At 53.8% G+C, this 13,977-nt stretch overlaps 2 protein-coding genes across 2 annotated transcripts; one reads left to right on the forward strand and one right to left on the reverse strand.

Annotated features, from left to right (window-relative positions):
• Positions 1-5,610: 5,610 nt before the first annotated feature.
• VTJ04DRAFT_10060 (uncharacterized protein) lies at positions 5,611-7,302 on the reverse strand (the record flags this gene model as incomplete). Its single annotated transcript, XM_069357759.1, has 4 exons — positions 5,611-5,790; positions 5,869-6,177; positions 6,243-7,173; positions 7,271-7,302. 4 exons carry the CDS (start codon positions 7,300-7,302, stop codon positions 5,611-5,613), a joined length of 1,452 nt encoding a protein of 483 aa, XP_069214795.1.
• Positions 7,303-12,162: 4,860 nt separating this feature from the next.
• VTJ04DRAFT_10061 (uncharacterized protein) lies at positions 12,163-13,354 on the forward strand (the record flags this gene model as incomplete). The annotated part of the gene is made up of 4 exons (XM_069357760.1): positions 12,163-12,304; positions 12,441-12,569; positions 12,655-12,780; positions 12,960-13,354. The coding sequence occupies 4 exons, from the start codon at positions 12,163-12,165 to the stop codon at positions 13,352-13,354; spliced, it is 792 nt and encodes a 263-aa protein (XP_069214796.1).
• Positions 13,355-13,977: the final 623 nt, after the last annotated feature.

A 13,977-nucleotide genomic window follows, 5' to 3' on the forward strand; every position in this document is an offset into this window, starting at 1 on the left:
TGTTGATATTGGCGATGAGGAGGAGAGGTACTTTGTAGGTTGGAGTTGACTCCGAGTAGGCTACGGGTAAGGAAGTGCCCACTCAAGGCACAAATCTACGGCAGATACCTGAGGTGTCTATGCAAGCTGCAGCTCCCGCATCGCTCGCGCAGGGGCTGAGACGAGGGATGTTGTCTCGATCTGATCCACCCCGCAATGTATTGGGTACCTGGGGTTGGTACCTACACGCCTCTGGTCCGGCGCTCACCCTCAGTGAGCACTCGCCCGAGTTGGGAAGGAAATCGACTCTCGTCGTTGCAAGAGGCACTCCTGGATGGCAACCGCGCTGACCCTCCGTAAGAGCGGTAGTCAACAGGATCGATTTTTACATAAAACATTTCGACCTGCACTAACAGCGGGTCCTTCTCGCGTTCCTTCCTCGCTCGATCCAACGATGTCGTGTGCTCGAAATCTCAGGGAAAGGAGTTACAAGAGCACGATCTTTCATGATCACACCAGGTCATCCTTCCTTCCACCTGCACCTCGAAATCTGTCCTCCACACTCCATGGCTCAAAGCTGGCCTGCCCTTCCCTGAGATTGCCGACATGCGGCCTACACCGTCGACCTGAGTGGGTGGACGGTTTCTCATTGCTGCAAGCTCCCGAGAGAGCGGCTTCCTGCATGCAGCAGCTGTCGCATGGCGCCCACGACGATGGAGGGCAGGAGGGGCTGCCTAGCGACGACTGAGGACTGGGGACGAAGGACTGAGGACCACCGAACAAACTTGGAACCTGGAGCTCAGGCACATCCAGAATGCATACCCGTACATCAGGTTGGTATGTACATACTGTATGTACATATGTTTGGTGACACCTCATTCGGAAACCCCAAGCACCCTTCCGTCCGCTGGCCGACCCTTCATCTTCGCTTGTGTTTTTCGAGGGTGGCCCGCCCGCCCATCATGACCGAGCAGCAGCCCCCAACGGCAGCGCGGGCGAAAGTGGCTGTTCAGGGCTGGATGTTGAGCTCCTGCACGGGACCTTGGGGCTTCACGCACTATCTATCGATTCTCAGGCGGTTTTCCCTTCGCGTATGTATCCTCGTCTGCTGACCTGATGCTGACACATCACGAAAACCTCGCTCACTGCCCTCATGCCTATATTGGCATTCAATCGAAAAACGTGCCCTGTCAACGAATTGTACGGTTGGCTATGTATCCTCTCTCAGGTGCCTTCATTCTTCTCCATTATGGCTTTCTTCGCTGTCCTCCGGCGAGATTCGGATCTGAGCCGCGCAGCCAACACCGCCTTGCCATGCAAATATCATCGTCTGCAGCCCAGATGTGGAAATCGCACTTCACAGCTCGCACAGTATAGTGATTTCATCGAGATCTTGCTTCCGCGATCAGGCCGCGTCGGCCGGGATTCCGCTCTGCCGAGATTCGCAAAACTCGGCCCGGGACCCGTGGAGGTTCGGGAGGCTTTGTGAAAGGTGATCGTCAACATTGTTGGTGATCATCGCTATCAGATCTCAGATAAACTCCACGGCCAAGTGATGACATCGCAAGGGTCTCTCTCACCCGTCCCTGCTCTGATATAACCTACTTATTTACAGTGCTACACATGTCTGCACTTCTTCTCACTTTCTCAGAGGGGTCAGAACCTCCATCTCCTCGCCCATCCTCGTCACTCCTGAGGCATGGACAGCAATGGAGGACTTAACCGAGGGTGCTGATCGCGACGTCTTTTGTGCGACTGTGCACCGCTCCACGACGTACACAAGGAGAAGAGAAAACCACAATGCTACCCATCTTCCCCTTCCCTCGAACCTAGCTGCACCGTCCGATGAATTGTCGAGTCTCCTTTCCCGGTGATGCTGTCCCCTCTCTTTCTCTCTCCATTGGACACCCGGCTTTAAAACTGAAAAAAAATAAATAAATAAATAAAAAATAAATAAAAATAAAATAAAAAAATAAAAATAAAAATAAAAATAAAACTAAAAATAAAAAAAAATAAAAAATAAAAAAAAAATTCGAGCAGATCTTTCCTGTTATGACGGGATGGTGGGGAAAGGCGTATGTGCCATACAGAAACATGCGACACCCGAGCTGCCGGCCTTCCATTGTGCGATCTAAGCGAGCAATACATATGTGGTACGGTCTGGACGGTGTGCTCGATTACCCTGGAAACTGGGATGAACTGGCCTGCCCTGGGCATGCGATTGTCTTTGGCATGCGAGTCTCTCTCTCTTTGTATTATATATTGTGTGACGACTTACCCTACCTGAGTGTTGAAATAAGGTGTTTCCGAGCCAGAACCAGTTCAATCGCTCCATATATGCGTAAAGGGGCACCTTACCATACCTTACCATCCACGGACCCTCGTGCATCATCAATGAGCAAACGTTCAAGCCAAGGATCCCCTGGCTCTCAATAAAAGAGAAACGGTGATCTGACCTGCGGCTGATCGAGATCTGATATGTCAATAAAAGCAATGCCGCATCTCCCGCAACCAGGGGAATGGGTGGTGATGGTGGTGTGTGGTGGCGGGCTGGAAGGTCGAGACATCCGACACGAGGTTGTGGGTGTGTGAGCTGGTGTGTGTGCTCTTGTGGCACATTGTGAGACACGGCTGGGAACAAGGATCGAGATGCTGAGAGATCTCGACTTTACTAGACAGATCTGGGCGGGAAGGTTAGTGAAAAATAGGTATTGACTCAGTATATCGTCATATTCCTTACTTGGTTACACACATTTTTCCTCGTACATCCATCCTCGCAGGAGGAGACGATTCCTCCTGAGCGACCATGCTTTTTCAAGGGGTGTGGATGAAGCGCATAATACGTTGGTCTGTCTTAAAATCCTTACCCGTCTCGATCCCCCATTCCCCGCCCCCTTGCTGGAGACCAACACACTGTTGCTGATGTTGTGGCACGAAGTGACTCCTTGTTTGTGTAACCAGACACGTTGGCTGGCAGATGGACAAAAGAGGAGACGATCGGCGGTCGGGAGAGATGGCGGAGGGAGCCTTCCAAATCCTCGCTCACCGTCTTTTTGTCTTCACCATGTCGGTTCTCTCAGGGACCTCGTTACCCGTGTTGGTTGCCGCTGGTCTGCGGGTGAGAAGCCGTGTGTGATGGTTCGCAAGACACAACAATACTTGGACACATTCGCTTGCATATTATGATATAGTTGCATGACTTGCTTGGACGAAGATAGAGGCACAACAATGTATCTGTCGCCTACGATACTGGGCTATCTTGACTTACCTAGCCCCGTCTGAACCGAACTTCCCTTACCCAGCGGTGCTGAGCAGAGCTGATCCTCTGGTTTTAAGTACTCAGTTCGTCTGGCCCATCTACTTAGTAGGAGAGCAGTTTAATTAAGTGTTGAGACAATTGAGTGCCCGTAAGTATGTCAGTAGCAGATGCACCCGAAAATGATCCTGCGGGTTGTATTGACATGCAGTAGATCCAGACATACATACAGACATGCATCCATAGCGAACAATTAAAAGAGTCCAGCAGCAGTCGCTGCCAGACCCAGTACTCCGTATTAGATCTTACTCCCCATGGCCATGGCGTCTGTAAGCTAATAATTGGTGAGATGAGATCTGGAGATGGAGGTGCGGGAGGAGGAACGAGGGGTTTTGCTTACTGCCTGCTGTTTATTATTTTTTTTTTTTTTCCGCTCACCTCCCTTTTGTCCTTGTCATCGTCGTCGTTCCGATCGCACGTGAGACCAACAAAGCCGAATTGTCAAAACTTTATTGATGGTTGGTTCCTTCACTGTCCGTCTTCATCCAACGCTCTCCATCATATTCTACTGCTACCACCTATTTATGGTGGACACATCGATTCCGAACCGTCGCTCGTCAGGACAAACAGCCCTTCGCTTCCAACCACAGGATTGGACTCGAAGATGTTGAACATCTTGACTCGAAACAGTCATAGGTACCCATCCATTCACATATCCAAACTGCAAACTGCACTCAACGTGTTGGATGCTTTACAAATGATACCTGCCTACCTAGATATCATTTAAGCCAGTCTCACTCCAACCAGCTCCCACCCTCTTCGTTATTCTCTCAGCATGCTTAGTGCCTGAACATCAAGACACGAAATTGGCCTCAACTCCCCCAGTAAGTAGCAACAAACTGATTGTGAATTCTTGAAACTTTTCTGTCGGTCAACTTAATTCCTCACTGGGAGAAAAAAAATGCAATTCCTCGGAGGAAAGCCGGAGAAGAACCAACTGTGCGTGGAGAACGACTCCTAAATATAAATATGCCATTTCTTGGCCGTCCCCCATAATGTGCGTCTGTCCATCTTGAATGGTGAGCTCCCTACTGTAAATTCTGCGACAGGTGGATCACAGGTTTGGCAATGATGTGGACACGGAGGTGTTTCCAGACCCATCCATAGCTATGAGCTCTGAATAAAGGAGAAAGGATAAATGCAATACCGTACGCAAGACAGAGCTCCCTTGACCAACCAAGCCAGCTAATGATCCGATGTGGCATGGTTCCCCGGCCCTTGGATCGTACATATGTATGTAGTAAATCTCAAACAGCCAAGTTCCACACACACCCAAGCAGTTCGGAGCAGCTTCCTTGGGCCGTGTTTGATGTATACGACCCGGAAATCGCCAAGGTCTCAAAGAGGGAAAAGAAATACATTCGTATGCATGAGGAGAACCACCGGCATCGGAGGAGGATGCTGTTGCCTTGCTTCTCCTGTCACGTCCTTCACATTGTTGACCTGACCGAACCGGGTCATTACCTATTGGTGGACCACCTTACAAAGCAGCGCGTCCGAGCACAACCATCACTTTTAATATCTTAACTATTATCGTCGCTATCAAGACTCGCTCAGGCTTGTCTCAACTCATCCAGTCATTTCTCTCACCAGCGAAAGTCAGCTTGGGAGGGACATGAGTGCAGACTACCAAAAGTGTATCAACAAAAAGGCATTGACGCTGACATCACATTCACTGGAACGACCATGATGAATGGTAATGATATCCTCTTCCCGTTGTCACTTCATTCCTATGAACTCTGAAAACTCCAGACACTTCCCGTCTTTGCCATAACCCCCTCTTTCTTTCCAAATCTCTCTCTGCTTCGTCCGTCTAAACACCAATCTTCCTACTTCTCGTCGACCCTCAAGGCCAGACGAGAGGAGATCTTCATAAATCCGAGAGCACGCTCCCAGAACGAATGCACGTGCAGATACTAGATATGATGGAGGACCAAAATAGGAGATGTCCAAAACGTAGGATGTAAATGTAAAGGAGGTATATATCCCCCCACAATGTTCTCTCCAAAATACACCCAAAAAGAAGATAACACAAACACACACAACTCCATACGTTTGTTCCGCCCCTTGCGACCAGTGCGAAGAATCGAGAGAAAACCCATGCCGGTGTCCAGGTCCGATATCCAGAAACAGCGCGCAACCAATATGGGGTATGTGGGGTATATACAGAACCATAAACAAATAACAGGGCCCAAAAGATGAGTTGAAAACTGGTTGCTTAAAAGATTTTTTTGGTGGGGTGTGTTTGGTGAGTGGGTGGTATATATCTCGAGAGGATGGGGATGTTTGTCTCAAGCCGGCCGTCGGCTGGCCCTTCATTTCCTCTCTTCAGGCTTTGGCCGGATATTTCGTTGATCGAGCTGGCGCTTACGCTCCAGCTTGGCATAGTGAAGACCGCAGGCGTTGCAGAGGGTTCTTGCGCCGTCAGGACCGCGCCGCCATTCGGGGGTATCGACCCGGTTGCAGCTGTGGCACCGTCCGGGAGGAGCCGCACGCTATGAGGACAAGTGTCAGCATACTCCTCTTGGTGTACATGTGTTCAGGTGCGCGAACGCCAAGGGACAGGCACTTACACCCCGCCGCTTCTTAACTTCATGTATCCCGTATGTCGGCTTGATATTCTCCCCATACATCGGAACATCCTCGTCCTCGGGGCTGCGGCCTGTGTGGTCGCGGGATCGTTCGGTCTGTATCCGATTTTGCTGCACCATGTCGCGGACTTCCTCGAGCTTCTTCAATGCGTAGACGAGGGTGTTGAGTATGGTTGTCACCTCGGTCTCAGTCGGCATCCTAGAAACCAGCGGTTGCGACCCCTGTTGCTCAGATGCCGCTGCGACGTATCCTTCAGCGAAGTGGAAGCCCGTGCGGCACGACGACATGATCTGCACAATTTGAATCAGCATCCAGTTTCTCTTTCGACCACAGCGCGGCACATGAGATCCCGTACCACTTGCATGGCATCTTTGTAGCCATTTAGTTGGAAATGTTTATCAAAGTTCGCCCGGTGATCTGGCCGCAGCGGCGAGAACTCGGATTCAGCCGGCCGCGCTTCGTAGGGCGAGGGTAGCGGCGGCCCTTGGTGCCTCGGCGAGATAGGATACGCCGATGGCAATGGCAGCTGGCCAGGTGGAAGAGGCGGCCTCGAATCGTAATACGAGGGAACGGCAGGCGGCGGTGGTGGTTGTTGGGGTTGCGGGCGGTGTTGAGCCTCTGAGCGTCGCTCGGCTTCGGCCTGCTCGTACTTGGTCGGAGGTGACGGCTGCTGACTCGAGAAGGTGCTGAGCGGTGGTGGCGCAGGACGAGTTGAGAGCGGCGGTGGTGGAGGGGGCGGGGGCGGATGCGCCGCATCGGAGAAGGCGGGCAGAGGATCGGGTCGTGGGAAAGACGTCGTCGGATACAACGTCCTCGGCGACGGGTTTTTGTCCGGGTTTGAGATGTCCGAGAAAGGTCGGGGCGGAGGAGCGGACGAGAAGGGAGACGGCAGACTCGGTGCGGGAGGGACAGGGGCCGAACTCGGGGGCGGCGGAGGGGCATACCCGCCGAGAGATTTCCTGTCGGCAAAGACTTCAGAGATTGAGGGCAGAGATGGCAGCGACTGGCGGTGGGAATGGCTATGATCCGAGTCGGCCGAGGGCCGCCGGGGTTCGACAGGAGAGATCATGCCGGATGCTCCTGTGGTCGGCGCCGGGGGTGGATAACTCGAGCCGAACGAGTTGTGGTGCTGGTGATGGTAGGGAGGGTTGGAGGAAACCACTGCGGTGGCCATGGTGGTGGAGGGAAGAGGCGGCGGGGGCGGAGGAGGATTATAGGGGGTATCGATGCGTTCCTGGGGGTGACGGTCGAAATGCCCGAGACTGTTGCTGGCGGATGGGATTCCACTGCGGACAGGCACAAGGTTAGGATGCTGGACCGGGCTTTGAGACGACAACGATGAAGGCGGCGGGTGGTGATTCCGTCGCGATGGGCCGCACAAACCTTTGCCTGCGTCCCGATTCTCCCGCTGCCATAGCGGGTCTCGTATGCGACGGCGTCGAGTCCTCCAAGAGCAGAGCGGCTAATGCTACCTGCTAACCATGTGTGCAGACCGACGAAGCAAGGGCCGAGAAAATGGTATGGGTCTGGTCCGAACGAGGACACCGATGGGCGGTAGCACGTTTCAAAGCGTCCAGTCTGCTGGGCGAGCGTGGTGGTCCCCCGTGACGACGTGGGAGAACGGCCGGCTTTGGGTAAAAAGATGCTAATCCGCAGTCTCCGGCTTGTTTGTAGGTAGGTGATCCCCCTCTTCCAAGCGTCCAAAGTGGTCCAGTCCGGGCGGTTCTGTACGTCTGGCTATCAGAGAGGCCGCCTCTGATGATGCTTTACGTGGTGGGATACTTGTTGGCGAGAAGAGGTTGCAGCCACAGTCATTCAACTTCCTTCCACTAAGAAGGAAGATGGAAAAAATAAAATAAAAAAAATCGAATCAAAAACTCGACGACGCAGAAAAAATGACGGGTAGAAGGCAATTGTGCAAGACGAGTAGCGGTGGCGGGCGGTCTCGCTGGTTTTGTGTTTCCCGATCCGCTATCATCACCCCCCCTCCTTCCTCTCCTCCCCATTCCCAGCTCCTGGAAAAGAGGCTAACGTTAACTCACTGATGCTAGCTGGTAATTTGACCCCGGTCATACCTAACTCCCACAGTGTGAACCTGCCAGGGTCGGAGTGGGCCTGCTCAAGCCTCCACTTTGCCGGGGGTCGGGTCCCACTTCTCTGTCTTCGGTTCTTGGCACGGTAAGCACTGTGTGGATTTGGGTGAGGGGGCGATCGAGATCAAGTGGGTCAGCTGGGCTTCCCATGGAAATGGATTGTGGAAAACGTGCAACACAACGTGCCGTCCACTTCACTCTTCCCATCCACCCCCCCTCTCCCCAAATTCGCGCCTCTCTTCACTTGTCTCACGCCGCCAACCGACCGACAGACAGGCCCGTTACCACGCCCCAGTCTGGTCGGTCGGCGAGCCGGCCAGCGAACTTGACCTCCACCCACGCACACCAACCATCCCCCCATCCAAGGGGACCTTTCCTCCCCCCTTGTCCTGTTTTTCTTGCCGGAATCCCGTCTTGGGAGAAATGTTAGGGGCCAAACACGCCAAGCCCTGATTTCTCAGACACATTTTCGTGCGATCCTGGGGCACGCACGTCGTTCACTTTGTGTTCCCTTCGGATGCCCAGATGTTCCATGTTCCAACCCTCGCGCCACGGACACGGCCACCGCATGCAAAGGACAAGCCAGCGGTTTCCGGGGAAGGGTGGTGGCGGGGGAGCTGGTGGGTTTGGATCGCGATCGAGCTTCCCGCCTGTCAATCTTACGTGTTTCTTTGCCAGATCGCTGGCATCTACCTTGACTAACCCACTCATTTTTCATTCGAAGAATCCTGTTTCTCTCTAGCGTTCAATGATCGGCCAGGCAGCGCTCCACGAGAGAGGCAAGATCGAGGACGGCGTGGCGTTGGATCTCTTGTCTCTGACGTTTGACAGTTGCTTGAGATCCATTGTCGGATGGAGGTTAGATTGCTGGTAGGGAGGTATGGAAAGGAGTGCGCCATGTTCGTACGTGTTGAAGCAAATCAAGCTACCAGCTGATTACGTAGAGTTACAAATCAGACTTCCTAAGAGCTGGGAGTGGAAAGGCAACAAATCGGTTCATGGACCTATGTACTAGTGGCGATACAAGACAAAAGAACGCCATGTCGCGCTTACACGTGTATCAAGTGAGCATTGGAAGCAGGATTACCAATCCTAGTACTCCATGCTAGCCTGAACACACCAGGCCGGAACCCCTTGCACATGAAAGCCAGCGCCTACTTATCGGCCGCTTTTGCCGTTGAGCTTGTTGCTTTTTTACTTGACTTCTACCATGCGACCCAGTAGTGTATATTATATGTCAATACATGCATGCTATCGCGGCAGCCTACGACGAATCTGGCGGCCTGGATCACGTTTCTTGCATTGCGCATTGGTGCTGACCGGAAGGAATAAGAACACGAGAAACTAAGTTTCCCTAACCGCTCCCAGATTCATCGTGGATACGGGGAAACGGCGCAACAGAGTGACATCGCGTCGGTTGCAGGATCATGGGAGCAAGGGCTCAAGCTGGGGAGAATGGTTTCGATGGAACATCACTATCCCGGAGCCTGCCGAGGGACGCTAGCACTCGCGTTCCAGTTGATCACCAGGGGGAAATTGTTTCCGTTGTTGGTCAGCATTGGTGATCGATCCTGGTTCGTGCCATGCTGGCAGGCCGATGCGTGGGCACCCTGTTTTTATGGTTCACCACTGCTACGCTACTAGTCATCAAAGTCCTCCCACCACCAGCACCATCGGCGGTCGGGCCAGCGTAGCACTCGAGCGGTCGCGAGATAGGAAATGCGTGATGTCGGGGAGGGTTCGTTCCGATCAAGGTGACTTGGCAGCCCGCTGGGCGATCCTGCAATAGACCGCCAATTGCAACCTGGGAGATGCCTGCAAATCTCTCATTCATCTCAACCCGCCACGCGAGACGAACGCGATGCCCAGCCGGCTTCGGTGTTGCGTTGAAGGTAACGGCACAGTCATCGCCGCGAAAATATGAACGTATTGGTACTATCATACCTACCCTAGGTACAGTCAGTCGGCTTGAAAGGGCTTGCCCCTGGCTGCATAAGCTTCAGTTCTGATTGTGTCAAGATGTCTCTACGGCGGACTGACTACCTATAAGTGTGAGGTTGTATAGGGGGTCAACTCTCTGTATACTCCGTACGGACGTGTGGATTGAACCCCACGTCCACCATTGCTCGATAGTTCAGCGATCAGCACCAGGGGAGGCAGACTGGGTGGAGGCTGGCCCATGGCTGTGTTGTTGGGGCAAGGCAACCACTGAGGTCGTTTGCTTCACTTGGTGTTGATGGACTTTTCTAAGCCTTGTCCAAGGCTTCACTGCACTTGCTGGTGAGTATCTGAAGCGCGCCTCTTCGTGAGGGGCGATGGTCACGTTTCTTGATCAAATGTATCTCCATACGGTATGGAGGACTTTGCTGCTCCGCCATTTGGCCGACCTTCTCGGCGTAATCCAGAAGTGTGAAAAGAGAATCAGAGGGTGACACACGTAGTTACCTCTGGACATACTGTTAGTTATCTGGGATGGCAATGTCCCATGTCTCTCGAGCAAGCGAACCCAACGCACCGCCGACACGACATGACGAAAGTTGACACAAATCCTTTGACGATATTGTCCATCCCAGTCCATCAAAGACCAACCATCCCAAATCAGTCACAGGCCAAGATCCGACATCTTGGCACGTTTTCTAGAAGGAGAAGTTCTTCTCCCCTCTGCCAAGACCGAGTCTGAAGACACTTTTCCTTCCCTTTGGGTCCTGTTTCAGGGATCATGCTGTCAAAACAGAAGATGGGACGAGAAGGAAACGACTCCGGGCCAACGGAAAGATGGAAGTTTTTAATGCTGTTGGGTCGGCCCTAAATGGAAAGGCAAGCCGCATCATAAAATCCTCATCCTTCCTTTGTGAGTCCAGAGCACAGAGGACATTGGCATCGTGCAAAACATTTCAACCGAGGAGGGAGGAGACGGCATGGAGGGCGGTCGTTGCCAAACGCGACGGGTTGGGTAGTGTGGCAGCAGTCTGACGTTCTGCCCAGCCCAAGCTCACCAGCGACAGCTCGGGTCGACTCCGGGAACCTTGCCGTTGTTGCGTCGTGCGTCGCTAGGCGCGTGCGCCGGCTCCACCGATCGGATCTGGCGGTGTCCCACGACGGGGTCATGAACCCTGGAGATGAAAGGGCGGAGCCAATTTGGCCCGTGGGTCTGAGGTCATTGTTTGGAACCCTATCGAGCCGCTAATCCCAGTCTTTGTGGGCCCGGTACGGTGGAGTCCTTGGGGTTGGCTTTCGCTAATCGAACGGTTGCATCGGGCCCGAGGAAAGATTGGGGATTGGTAGTCTTGAAGTGGTTTAGCGTCTCTCTCGAGGTTCGGTGCGGATGGGGGAAATCGGGGATGTTGAACCAGGGTGGCGGTTGATATCCGTACAGTGCTCTTATGGGGAGATTTAGCCAATCACAAAGCTCCAAGATGAATGGCCCCAAAAAAACCACCGAAAGGCATTTTTGATCCTTGGAATTTCCTCTGAAACTAGAGCCCGGCCTGGATCCTCTTTGGGACCACGAAACAGCAAACCGAGATTGGCATCGACAAAAAGAATCCCCAAAGAAAACGAAACGAAACCGAACCAATGGAGAAATTGGCCCCAGCGATGGCGCACTCGACGCGACACAAACCGGCAGCCTCCGATCGAGGCCGGATGGAACGCTCCTCGGCAATCACTTTTGTTGCTGATGCATGTTAGGTGCAGTGGTTGGAGGGAACTTTTCAGCATTTCACTTATCCGTCATCATTCCAGTTGGGTGGAGGGGAGCGAATCCAGTGCCAGCGCAGACTCGTCGTCATCGTACATAGCGCCAACCGCCAACACAGCACAGCGGGAGCCACACAAGTCTTGGCCATCACGATGCATGTGTTTGTTGTTGCACCAGGCAGCCAGCAGCATGGAACAGGACGTCGGATGATGATGACTCTGCAGCGGCTAAGTGCTCAGAGATTTCTTTGGGGTATTGATGTTGTGTTGGATGCTCACTTCCAGGAGGGAGGGCATCGCCGTGTTCCCTCATCGTTACCAGACTTTGATCAGACTCGCACCCAGATCTCGGAGACATTCCATGCCATTTCGGAGATTCGCCGGCAGCTTTGGACTTGTCTGACCCGCACTTTTCATCACTTGTCCAACACGTGCGACGGCACCCCACCCTCCCAGTCGCCTAAAATAAATCAACGACGAAAAATGCTCGGCACACTTCTCCCGTCCGATGTAACCGGACGATCATGGCCCTGGGGCCGTTGCGTCCCTGTGACTTCGGACGGACGCCCATTCCTCGGTCACGTAAACGTGGCACAGGAGCACGATCGGAAGAAGCGAACAGGTGGTTCGTGTCTTAACACAAGTTTCCATTGAAGAAAAACCAACAACACAACCAGCAAAAGGCCATGGATGCTTCGGAGCCATTTCCATGACGGCACAAGCCCATTCCTCCGCGGTCTCTTCGACACTGTGCTGGCCAGGGCCCCTGGCGACATCTGGTCTTGAAAACGCAACACAACCACCGCACACGGAAAAGAAGCGATGCGAAGACCCCGCCATGATGCTGGTCGTGCTCCTGATCAGCAGAAAAGAAAGGAGAAGGAAGCCAGGCAACAAACATCGACAAGCTTTCTGGGAACAGAGTGCTGGAACCTTTTTGGATTTGACGCTAACGCTGACGCTACGCCACGCTAGCATGGCTCCCCGAAGCGCAAGGCCTGCAAAGCCCATGCGACTGTCGCTGGGTCAGCCTCATCCCCGGAAAGAGAAAGGGGCGCCTTTCAGATCCTGGAATGCCGCCTGCGCCGGGTCACATGGCGCGTGCGTACCGGCCGGTACCGATGACGGTTTTGTGTGTGGTTGCTGTGATGGTGGTGATGAATTCATCGCACTGCACAGGCGTCCGCCGTGATACTGTCCAACAAGGGAAAACACTCGATACGAATACGTGCCAGGATGGCAGCAAAGATGAGAACTCATGCTCGTCACTCTCACCCAAGACGTTGTGAGCTCTGATCCTCTGGAGAAGCCGCACCACACAGGGGCGATCGCATTCTGCTGGTGCTGCGGCCCTGGGTTGCGGGACCGCGGGATGACGCCGTTCGAACCGGGATTGGTTCCTGACCTGGCCGCCCTGGGCAGGGGTCCGGCGCGGCGGCGTCTGCCATTGGCCTCGGCTGCCCAGCCGCGTCCCAAGATCAGGCCATGGCTGCAGGAAATCACATCTCGCAACCCTCCCGCTGGGTTCATCGGAGTGGGGACCCGTTTGTCAGCGTTGCTTGTTCCACCGGGGCCTGCAGACCGGGGCGTGTGGCCGAGCCAGTGCGCCCCCGGCTCAGAAACATTAGCCTGCTGTGGCGTCCGCGGGTCGGGTGTTATCGCGGCCACAAGCTAACTGCCTACAGAATACCTACTGACCGTCAGGATGTATTATCAGTATGTATGGATATACGGAGCACAAACATAGGCACATGCTACTTACGGAGGAGCATGAACCACCACAATGCTCAAGGGAAGTCAACACAATTGGACATCGCGACCTCTCCTCCTGAAGTTGCTGCACCCCATCACTTGTTTGCTTGGCAATCCTCCTCATCCGCCACGGCGCACTCAGATGGCTGCCTCTCCATTGATGGGTCTGAGGCGCATAGTGGCTGTACGACATCAACCACCGAATCTGCTCGCAGTCCGAGCCTTGTCGATTTCTTTCCCGAGTCGCCAGGAACCTGTCCAGACCCCTTACGGAGTAGTCTGGCGTCTCGGCTTTGAGCAGGCCTGCTTGCTTCGCTGGCAGCCGCACACAGGTCTTGTCTTGTCGAGCAGGCATTGGAGGCCAGCGGGATGCCGAATTTGGGCCCCGGCAAGCCCACCTGAGCATCGCGAAAGCATGAGATGAAAATCCTGTCAGATGCGGTGGCCGATGATGTTGCATCGTGTTCCTGCTCCTGCAACCCGAACCCCAATCCATCTCTGCCTCCTCCTCTTGTCCGCATGATGAATTGCCGTCACCTTTGCACC

The sequence above is a fragment of the Mycothermus thermophilus genome (assembly GCF_041956435.1).
Source record: "Mycothermus thermophilus strain CBS 625.91 unplaced genomic scaffold VTJ04scaffold_7, whole genome shotgun sequence".
Lineage (NCBI taxonomy): Eukaryota > Fungi > Ascomycota > Sordariomycetes > Sordariales > Chaetomiaceae > Mycothermus > Mycothermus thermophilus.